The 12,073-nt window shown below is 41.4% G+C and overlaps 2 protein-coding genes across 2 annotated transcripts in view; one reads left to right on the forward strand and one right to left on the reverse strand.

Moving 5' to 3' along the window:
• Positions 1–12,073, reverse strand: part of LOC115588980 (uncharacterized) — a 654,211-nt gene that overhangs the window by 446,232 nt on the left and 195,906 nt on the right. The gene's annotated exons all lie outside the window — the stretch shown is intronic.
• LOC115588987 (uncharacterized) lies at positions 2,955–5,613 on the forward strand. The gene is made up of 5 exons (XM_030429661.1): positions 2,955–3,034; positions 3,172–3,263; positions 3,676–3,728; positions 3,939–4,298; positions 4,479–5,613. The coding sequence occupies exons 3-5, from the start codon at positions 3,683–3,685 to the stop codon at positions 4,688–4,690; spliced, it is 618 nt and encodes a 205-aa protein (XP_030285521.1). The 5' UTR covers positions 2,955–3,034; positions 3,172–3,263; positions 3,676–3,682; the 3' UTR covers positions 4,691–5,613.

Consider the following 12,073-nt stretch of genomic DNA (forward strand, 5'->3'; position numbering starts at 1 on the left):
AGAGAAGGGAGGAGAGAAGAGAGAGGGGTTGGATGAGGAAAAGAGGGTAGTAGAGAGAGACTGAATGAGGAGGAAAGAAAGAGAGCGTGGAGGGAGAGAAAAAAGGGGGGTCAGGGGGACGGAGAGGGTGTGAGATAAAGAGAGACCTGGGAGAAAGAAATGGGGGCAGTTGGGAGAGATGGGGGAAAGATAAAGAAAGGGAAACAGGAGGTGGGGCGGGAGAAAATGAGAGGGAGGGGAAGAGAGGGGAAAAAAAGAAAGAGAGGGGGGGAGGGAGAGAAAGAGAGGGCAGGGAGAGAAAGAAAGGAGGAAAGAAAGAGGGAGGGAGGGAGAGAAAAGAGAGGGGAGGAAAGAAAAAGAACAGGGGAGGGAGCGATGACAGTAAGATGTATAAAACATTTGATCGTGACATCGTCCTGAGTCTTTTTGTTGACTTTCTGTTGCTTTCAGCTCATCATGAAATCTGTATCAACTAAACCAACAGAACAGACGACAACATGAAAAACTCCATCTGTACTTTGACAGCTTCTCTGTGATCACTGTGTGCAGCTGTGCTGAACAAATAACACACAGCATTTTGTAAACTTAATCTAACAGCAGCTCATTTAAAATAACTATCATATGGTTTTAATCTCCTGTTGTATTTGGTATTAAGAGTTAAGATCATCACATATAATCATTGAAATGTGTGGTTGTTTACGTCCATTGTTTACGTTAAAATCAGCTTTTTTGTAGCTTCTGATTGAAAAGAGTTTATAACATTTATAACATTTGATGTATTTTATGTGAAAAACACTTCCTGTTAACACACAATATTCTTCTGTCATTTTAAAAATGCTTGATATTCTCAATATTTCATGATTTATGTATAAATTACTTTTAAAAGGTGATTGACCATTTTCTGCATCAACAAACTTGTTTCATCAATAGCTGTCAGTAGTGTTCAGTAGTGTCAGTAGTGTTCCTCCTAGTGTTGGAGGAACAAAAGGACTATAATGTTTGGTTACTGCGACATGAGGGTACAGCAGCGTCCCCACAGGCTATGGTTCCCGACTCATGAAGCCTTAATTGCAGCTACCATGCCTCTGAGGGCGGATTTCCCATGGTCCAGCTGCTCTTGCAGCAAGTGCAGGATATGCTGTGATGTGGAAACGACGGGGATCCTCTTGATGGACTTCGCATCAAGAGGCGAACCTGCCCCAATATAAAAACATATGCCACACGGGTTGAAGGTGCCCTTGCCGACCTCAATGTTTGGATCACTGGATCTGGCAAGCCTGGGGCCCTGAACGTTGCCCTTTCAGGGGACATGCCCACAGTTTCAGGCCCTGTGGGAAGGGGTGAAACAAGGCGTCTCGTGCCTGCAATAACAGGTCTCTCCAAATGGGGAGCTCCCAAGGAATTCCATTCAGGAGTGGTGCGATCCCTGAGAGGCATGGCATATGGGGCCAATTTTGAGCCACCAGGATCACCGCCGCATTCTCAAGCTGGATCACCTATAAGAGTCCCTCCCCAGGGAGAAGAACAATGGACAATGAGCCGTCTCCCTGGAGGCAAACAGGTCAGCTACTGCCTTCCCAAAGCGTGCCAGATCTAAGCAACAACCTCTGGATGGAGCCTCCACTCTCCTGGCTGAGGGCCTCCTCCACCAGCGGAGTGCCGCACAAAGTCGCTGTGTTGCCCAAAGTTTGGTCAATGGGGGAGTCTGGGGGCTCAACCCCAGGCTTAGCAGGCATTGCACTGGTTGCATGTGCAAAAGGCCGAGTGGGACTATCTGGACACTGGCTGCCATTAGTCCCTCAGGTAGTTTCAAAATAAAAGTCTGGAGAACAAAAGGGTTTGAATATTGTTTGGAACATTTAAGATAATTTTAGCTCAAAACTCAACAAAGTAAATGAAAAGGCTCATTTTAGACATTTTAATGTAGAAATGTTTCATACTATTATATAAACTCAACACCAAATAAAAGTTCTGAGTTCATTTTATATGAGTATGAGTATACTATAGAGTATAGTATAGAGTATGAAGCACACATACAGGATGTAGAGGCCTACACAGTATAATCATACAACAACAACACACAAATGAACACAATGAGATGTTAGTGAGTTGATGATATGATTAGATTTAATGGTCTTATGTTTCCTGGATGTGTTAAAATGACTTGTCATTTCTTATTTTTGGTACTGTACACTTGTTTTCATTTCCCTCAGTCCATATGTTTTAATATTGGTTTATATATATTTTTATAAAAAAAAAAAAAAAACACTGTTGCAGGATGTATTGATCTCTCTGTTCTGATGTGTCATGAACACTGACGGAAAGTTGTAGCAGCCCATCAGAAGTTTCTTATCTTCAATGTTGTTCTCTATACTACAGAATCTGTGTGTTGTAAAGTTGTTTGAGTTATAGGAAGTAAGAAACTCTTCAGACACAGAAGCAGACAGGATGAATTCAAACACTTTTTACATGAAAAGAAACATCTTAATGTTTGTATTTAATGCCAAATTTACATGAAAGCATCAATGACTTACAGTGTGTCGGAGAAGTTTCACTAAGTTTGTTAAGTTCCTCCCAATGCAACAAATCTTTAAATTGTGTGATTTTTTTAAGGGAGTCCGGTGATATCAGTAACCAGACAGCTGTGCGGTGGGTTAGTGGAGCTGTGATGAAATACATAGCACATGTAACAAACAAAGCATTCTTTGCTTCTTTAAACAGTGTTATTTATTTTCTTCTGAGAACAGCTTCTTTAATCACTTGTGGAAAACAAACATGTTTCTGAGTTTGTGTTAAACAGCCAGTACAGCTGATCCAACTTTACTTTCACCAAAACAAACATCACAGCAGAGTTGAACTGACGCAGCAAGAGATAACAACTCCTCCTGTAGCCTCATGATAACATGTTGTAACAACATCTCCCCCTCCTCGCTTCAGACCCATGTTGCTGTAAAGAGAAGCAGTTCTTCCGTCCAGATCAGAATTAAATACTTGAGGTGACACAACGTGGGACAGCTCGCTCCCATATAAACACGTAACTAAACATGTTGTGTGATCTAGTTTGTGTTTTTGTGTTTATGGGACTGACGCACATTGATTCACCATCGGAGCAGATCAGAAAACTCTAAAATCAGCCTCAAGTTTTTGAAATGTGATTCTTTGTTCAACTAGTTTGATACTGAGGATTCAATATTCAGTGTTCAAAGAGTAAACGACTGACAGGATACTGCGCACATTCAGCAGCTACAATACCAAAACAACAAGTAAGTGCTTCCTTTAACTACTCAACTAACATGTTCACTATCTTCACATTATGAGATTAAAACCATTATGAGATACACAACTTCCATGTGTGTGCAGGAGCAGCACTGGTTCTGCAGTGTTTCATGTGGCAGCTACATGTTGTTGACTGCAGCTGAATCCACATGTTGTCATGTTTCCTTCTGATGGTGGACACTGTAACCACTGGTGTCATCTTGTGTCAGAAGAACAGCACTGCAGCTTAGCGTTAGCATCCAGACTGTGTCTAATCAGGAAGTCCTTGTGTGTGATGATGAGGACGATGAAGACAGTGGAGTGTTTAGAAGACTAAAGACAGACTGTAGATGTTGGTTGTGGTACATGTGAGGACTGAACTGTGATCACATGACTCTTCACCTCTGTCTCCTCTCACAGGGAGAAGATGATCTGCAGGATCCTGCTGCTCATCAGCCTCAACTGTGTCTGTGGTCAGTTTACAGCTTCACTTTCTGACACTGTGATTCAATGAAGCAGTTAAAGTGGCCCACATGTGAGCAAACAGCTGATGTTGATGAGCCTCTGCAGCTCTGAGACGTCACTAAACTGTCCACACAAACATGGAGATGGAGTTTAAAGGCTGCCATGTTAAAGCTGTCAGTGTGTCTGCTCCTCACTTTCCCTCTCTGTCTCCTCAACAGGAACATTTGTAGTGAATGTGACACAGACCTCCTATCAGGCAGAGGAGAACCACGACATCACACTGGAATGGACGTTCACAACCACAGCTGACACTTCCCCCGACTCACTTTATATCTTCTGTGAGATGATAAATGCTCGAACAGTCTCAGCCCTGTTTGATCTATATGGAGGTGTTGTGATCCCAGAGTCTCGGGATCAACAGTTTGTAGGACGAGTCCAGTGGGACAAAGACGTCCTCAGAGACGGACGACTCAGACTTCATGTGTACAGACTCAGGACTGAGGATTCGGGCCGGTATCGCTGTAACGTGTGGAGGAATAACATCTTGAACTCCAGTGAATGTCGACTCAGAGTCTCTGGTAAGTTGGTTGGGTAGAAGTCAGTAGAACTTTATTAACAGGTTAAATTCAGCTGTTTTTTTGGATCAATAAGAACCTAAAGAAATGTACTGAGGATGACCACAATCCTTCACTTCATTCTCACAGTATCTGAGAAATATGTCACAACTTAAGCTGTTCTGTTGTTTGGTCTCTTGACAGCAGCGAGGGATCGACCAGAACCTGAGAGACCAAACGGGCACATTTGGGGATTATTCGCCCTCTACAGTATAGTAGTACTGGCATTAGTAGTTATGTCTGTTTTTTTCCTTTCATTCATGAACTGTCTGTCTGATGAACAGGATTCTGTCTCGGACTCCAATGGAGGATTAAATACTAGTCACATGGCAGTAGAAACAGAAGGAACAGTGTGATCAACATGTTAATGAGATGTAAGGACAGACAACTTCAGAACATAACACCTCAGCACCAGTGATGACTGCATCCTCCAGCACCTGGACTCCTCCGAAAGCCTCCACCAGGATCCTGTTTGTGGACTTCAACACCATCATCCTGGTTCTGCTACAGAACAATCTCTTCCTGCTAAGCGTGATGACTCCACCTGCAGCTGGACTGCAGAATATCTATCTGTACTGAGAACATGAACAATTCATGTCAGACATCCTGTTTACATTTATATGTTATCATGTCTTCAATTATTTGTGTGTTTGTTTTATTGCACCTAAACACAACAACAGATTCCTCATATGTGAAAACTTACTTAACAAAACTGAATAGAAATGATTCTGATTCTCATACAACTGAAACTGCACTTGTTTTGTTAAACTTTTTCTTTTACTTTTATATAGGTATTTATATGTGCATGTATGTATAAAAGGGTTGATATTGTATATTTTTGTGCTTTTTTAATTCCCTGTAAAACCAAACTGAAAATGTGACCCTTCTGTAAATCATTCTGACTCTGTGAAGCACTTCATCACTTTGCTCTTAGATATGAAATGTGACTGTTGTTGATTTCCAGCAGGTGAAAATAAACCTTTCTATTACTTTACTGTGTAACAACATTGTGACTGTAGGAGCTCGGAGGGATTGTGGTGACGGATGATTGTTGGTTGACAAAATCTCTCTTTTATGTCAAGATTTAGATTATTTTTAGCTTTTAACATCATCATCTGTTCAAGGACAAAAGTTTAAAAATAACAACTCTGAATGTTTGAATCACATGTTGAATCAGTCCACTGGGAACCTGTTGGGTCGACATGAAGGAGACTAAAGTTTCTGATGAAGCTGCTGTTTCACTCCAAACAGAATAAAGTCCAGCTGTAACCAGACAGCAGCAAACAACACCACACAGATTCTGTAGTATAGAAGTTGATATGAGAATAACATTGAAGATAAACACTTAAAGAACGACCTATAACAGCCTCTTCATTTAACAAATCATTCAAGGGTCACAAAAAGAAGTCAGAGCTGAACAATCTTGACTTTATTCAGGAGTTGTGAATTAACCAGGTCAAACATCTTCATCTGTGACACTGATGTACTGAAATACTCCAGTAATGTGAGAAAGACTGAGTCAGAAGTCACATTTAAATCAATTATCACAGAGAAAACAAAACAAGTGAACGTCTTTGTGACCTTCAGTCACATTTCAACAACCTGAAGGTCCAAATGATCTCAGCTGTCACCTGCAGCCAGGTGAGGATCTCTGAACTGGTGATACAGATAAAGAGCTCCCTCTGCTGACCACAACACATCTTTACTTTACAGCACAACAAGGAAATGTCAAAAAACTTCCTGTGAGCTGCTACAACTTCCTGTCAGTGTTCATGACACATCAGAACAGAGAGATCAATACATCCTGCAGGAGTCCGGACAAGGATCATCATCATAATAATAATAATAATAATATATTGATAATATTAATATTGATGATAATATTGATAACAATGATATCCATAATAACAATTGTAATTGTAATTGTGATAATAATGACAATGATGATGATATTAATACTACTGCAAATAATAACAACAATAATGACAATACTACTAATACTAATGATAATCATATGTGGAGTTTCTCTAATATTAACCAATATTAAAACATATTGATCGAGGGAAAATAAAAACAAGTCATCAAAGCATTAATATACATGACATTTACACACACACACACATATATATATATATATATATATATATATATATTAAATATACATATATGTTTTCAGATAGATAGATATAAACATGGATCAGGCCTAACATTATGACCACCTGTCTAATATTGTAATGGTTCCCTTGTGCAGCCTAAACAGCTCTGAACTGTCAAGACATGGACAAATGTGTTCCTCACCTGTCAGTGGTTTTAATGTTGTGGCTTTTCTCTCTCTCTCTCTCTCTCTCTCTCTCTCTCTCTCTCTAACTCTCTCTCTCTCTCTCTCTCTCTCTCTATTATAACAGGTAAAACATGTTGGAAATAATTGTGCTACTTTTAAAACACAACATGTTCTAGTCTGGTCTACAGACTTTAATCGTCATAAACACATTATTTTTCTCATGCTGCAGCCTCGCTTTTGACACTCTGTCTTGAACAGCTAACCGTTTTAGCAACAGAGTGAGACATCTCACCTCTGTTCAATCTTTCATGGTAGTCGGCATTACTTAACAGGCAGGATGTAGCCAATCAGAGTCTGAGTAGGGCGGTCATGCCAAGCAAGGTAGTGTGATCTAAAATAACGGAGATACAGCAATAGAAACTGTATGCTGCGGACTAACTGGAGTGAATATATGTTACAACAAATATGTAAATATATATTTATATAACGCCTGTTAGTGACACACATAAGCTACAGAAAAGTAAAGGCTTGACTCCAGACCAGGAGTTTCGGGCAGTGCAGGAGCAGAGTTTTCTGTGGAACAGAGTAACTCCCTGTGGCGTCGACTTTGGGCTTTTTCACTTTGCAGACATTTTACATGCACAAAAATGCTCCATAACTAAATGAAGGAAAGGCAAAAACCCTAAAACGCGTGATAGGACCTCTTTAAATGCAAAATATAAACGATACATACACATAAACTTTACATATACATGGTTTACAAAGAAGACATTTTTCTCAACATTACTGCAGTAAAGTGAACACAGAGCAGATCTCAGATCAGTCTAATAAGAGACAGAGTTTGATGAGACGTCCTGTCAAAATAATGGACAACATGAAGGTGAAGAACAATGTTTCCTCCATTAACTCCATTATTGTTGTTCATCAGACAAAGTAGTTTAGTTCATCTGCAACACAGTTCATAAACAACCAACACAACTACCACTGCTGCTGCTGTCAGTCCCAGAAACCAGTAGAGGCCGATCTTTCCCAGACTTGCTGTGTCGGGTCTCTCGGGTTCTGGTGGATCCCTCGCTGCTGTAAAGAGACCAAACAACAGAACAGCTGAAGTTGTGACATATTTCTCAGATACTGTGAGAATGAAGTGAAGGATTGTGGTCCTCCTCAATACTTTTCTTCAGGTTCTTATTGATCCAAAAGAAGTTCTACTCATCAACCTAACTTACCAGACACGCTGAGCCAACAATCACCATAGTTCCCATCATAGTGTGTCCTCACATCACACAGGTACTGTCCTGAGTCCTCAGTCCTGAGTCTGGACACATGAAGTCTGAGTCGTCCGTCTCTGAGGACGTCTTTGTCCCACTGGACTCGTCCTACAAACTGTCGATTCTGAAACTCTGGGACCTCAACACCTCTACGTAGACGGAACAGGACTGCAAATTTGTGATCAGTTCTCAGCTCACAGTAGATATAAATGGAGTCTGTGGAAGTGTCAGCTGTGGTTGTGAATGTCCATTCCAGTGTGATGTTGTGGTTCTCCTCTGCCTGATAGGAGGTCTGTGTCACATTCACTACAAATGTTCCTGTTGAGGAGACAGAGAGGGAAAGTGAGGAGCAGACACACTGACAGCTTTAACATGGCAGCCTTTAAACTCCATCTCCATGTTTGTGTGGACAGTTTAGTGACGTCTCAGAGCTGCAGAGGCTCATCAACATCAGCTGTTTGCTCACATGTGGGCCACTTTAACTGCTTCATTGAATTACAGTGTCAGAAAGTGAAGCTGTAAACTGACCACAGACACAGTTGAGGCTGATGAGCAGCAGGATCCTGCAGATCATCTTCTCCCTGTGAGAGGAGACAGAGGTGAAGAGTCATGTGATCACAGTTCAGTCCTCACATGTACCACAACCAACATCTACAGTCTGTCTTTAGTCTTCTAAACACTCCTCTGTCTTATCATCCTCATCATCACACACAAGGACACAGTCTGGATGCTAATGCTAAGCTGCTGTGTTGTTCTTCTAACACAAGATGGGGCCAAAAGTCTGTGAACAACACAGAACACGTGCTGCATGGAGGAAGACAGACAAACAGGAAGTGGATTATTCATCCTGTCTGATTGTAAAGGTGTGATGACATAATGTCAGTGATATAAACATGTAACACTGAAACATTAGAAACACAAACAGTTTCTCCATATGAAGTCATGAGACAACAACTGCAAATAAACAGGAACAAGATTGAATTTGGCACCATGTGTCTCATAGTTGAACATGTCCTCTATAGACTCAGTGTTTAGGGTCAAGATTTGTGTATGTAACACTGTTGCTGTGATGATAATTGACACTTAAATATTTAATCTGTGTTGATAATAACCACATTCTGACATGTAAATGTGGCATCTGGCTACCATACTGTCAACTTGGTTAATTTAATCTAACTTTAAATATGGACAATTGACTGCATAATATATGAATCAGAATCAGAAATATTTTATTGATACCAGACGGGAAATTGCAGCGTTACAGCTGCTCTCATTCAAAGTCAAGAATATGCAGAAAAATAGTAATAATAATAATATCAATAATAAACTATACAACTATAATATATGGTGCATATTTATAATTGATAATAGAAGCCTACGGCAACTGTACTTTCATCTGCAGACTTTGTAAATTGTTTTCCTCATGATTGTTATTATTAGTACTTAGATGATCAAAAATCACTGCATTTATAAAAACGACGTTGGTGCTTTTTATTCACACAGATGTCACAGTTACATGTCATGACCGTTTTTTGTTGTTTCCCTCTGGAGTAAAACTTTCATGGTAATGGCCATTTAAGACCACTGAATAAGCTTCCTTTTTTTAATTTGTGCTCAGGCCAGTAGATCTCCCAAATTATAAGTGTAAAATAGAGTACCAAGACATCTTAGACCTCAATAAACCTCAAAAGCCCTGTATAATATAGGCCTGTATAATTAAACCATGTTTCAACTCCCAGTTTTGATTAATTTTGAGTCAATTTAGATGTTTTAGAGGACACTGAATCTATAAAAATAAATTGCAGGATATTTATGAACACAATTATCCAAATGATGCAGAATATGTACATTTTAATTTACATGACATTACACTCTGAGTGACACTGGAGGTAACAAAAGCAAGTACCATATCAAACTATGACTTTGGCTAGTATAATACAAGTTACAGGTAGAACACAAGAGTCCTGGAACAGATTTTAAAACAGAAGTATACCCAAAATTATCACAGCAGAAAACTAGACAACTTTCATCAAGCAATAGCACATTGTACTTCTGCTACTCTGCACAATATAACCATATATTCATCATCAACATCATCATCATCAGCTCTGTCTTCATCTTCTTCTTGACTACATTTTTGTTGTCTTGCTCTTCTTGCTGTGAGTGTGTGAGCGGGGTGCAACATGTACTGTCATAGCATTGCAGAAGCAGTAGCTGGTACAGGCAAGGCCTGGGCTTGCATCCAGGACAGGCATGATGATTTCCTCTCCTTCCTTCCCACCTTCCTTCTTGTTCCATCCAAACTTGGTGATGTTTGCAGCTGGTTGTTCAGGGCGGTCTGCTGGTTTCCAAAGCAGCATCTGTAGATGGGCACGCCATCCATGGCTGTGTCTTCAGTGCTGGGGGGGTTTTGCACTTTCAGTATAAGTCATATCTTGCGACATTCAGAGATGCAGACTTCCTGCGGCTGTACAGAGCCAGGAAAAAACAACCCTCACTGTCTCTGTGATTTGCAAATCAGTCGCTCCCTCCCCTCCAATGAACTGAAGCAGGTCCCCAGGTACTACTCTCATGGTCTTAAGCACGGACACCTGCCCTTTGCCAACGGGACAGGAGGTGGTGTCACACCCGAGAGAGCATGCATAGCCACCTCTCCATCTGCCGGTGACATGTGATACCCACCCTCCAGCACCAACAGACCATGGGCACAAACACATCAGTGTCGTTGCTGAGAATGTGGACAGTTTTAGCACCACGCCTGGCTGCTTCCAACATGTATGAGATGAAGGAGACATCAGCTTCATCATGAGTGACAATACTGTCTGCTCTGCTGACCATCTCGATGTGATCTCCTATGTTGTGTGTGCAAAGGAGCTCGCTTAGCCTCCACTCGTTTGTCTTGTCCTTCATCACTTTATCGTGGCTAGGTAGGGGGGTTTTCAGTGAGAGTTGTACTCTATTGAGCTCTCCCCAGCTCTTTTCTGCCTCTCGTGGTCTTTGGCAGAGACTTGCTCATACCGGTCTAAGATAACAAATGTTTGGGTGATGTAGTGATCAAGCCGGCGCCCCATTCTGGCTGCGAAATCAGCCACAGTGCCTTACAATGGCCACACCACGCAATAGACTAGCTGCGATGCATCAACAAGAAAAACATCTGGTGGGTGGGGATTGGGAACAAGGATTTCAAGATGCTGAACAATCACAGACTTGTTACTGTTTCTGAGGCATCCATACTCACTGATCATGGATGCAGGGACCAGGCCGAGCTTGTATATAAAGAGGGTAGAGAGCTCCATTCTTCTCTTGTTCCCCACCACCACCAGCCGAAGCAAACAACACCTCAAGGTCACATATGATCTTCCTATTGACTTTCACTCCTTTTGTCTTGAATTTCATTGTCGCCACCTTATTTGAGATGGGTGCATGAAATCCCCTAGTAAGCGATGAAGAGAACAATGTGCTCATGTCTTGACTGATCTTCAATGCATCATGCAAATTCACATGATATGGTAGAGGGTAGTAGTCTCTGTGGTGAGTGGGTGAGAGTTTTCCCATAGCACTCTCAGGATTTTAGCTTGATCCTCTGTGTCCAACTCCCGTCGTCCTTTACCCTCTTCTTTGTTTCTGTTGGGCTTCATTGTCTTTTCCAAAGCTTCAGCATTGTCACACATCTCATCCAATGACTTGGAGAGATGGGAGCCGATGCAAAAGATTGGATCCACACTGTGACATGTTCAGAGTTGGTGGAGACGCCCTTCATGCATTTCACTCCCTTCCCTTGCTTCATGCATGTCTGCTCCCCAAACATATCTCCACTCACTGCAGCTGCACCATCTGAGTGGCAGCACACATGGCTTCCGGCGAGGAGGTCATCCTTGGCAGTAGCAGGAAGGTGCTGCATGTCGCGCAGATGCCATGTGATCCATCTTGAGGAGTTGTGATGACCAGCGGCAAAGAAATAGGGCAGCATCTCTTCAAAAGCATTGTTGTTGCAGCAGACAATCACCCTCTCTTTCTGCTCACCAGAACTTGTGAGCTATTAGGTTTGGGGTGATGAAGCAAAGTAGTCTAACTTCTTTTGGTAGCTGTGGTAACATTAAAGTCCATGTAAAGCAGAAATAAATTTGTGTTATGAGTTTGTCACACCACAGAAACATGTGTCATTGACCACTGAGCCACATTTGAAAGAT

The sequence above is a fragment of the Sparus aurata genome, chromosome 10 (assembly GCF_900880675.1).
Source record: "Sparus aurata chromosome 10, fSpaAur1.1, whole genome shotgun sequence".
Taxonomy (NCBI): Eukaryota; Metazoa; Chordata; class Actinopteri; order Spariformes; family Sparidae; genus Sparus; species Sparus aurata.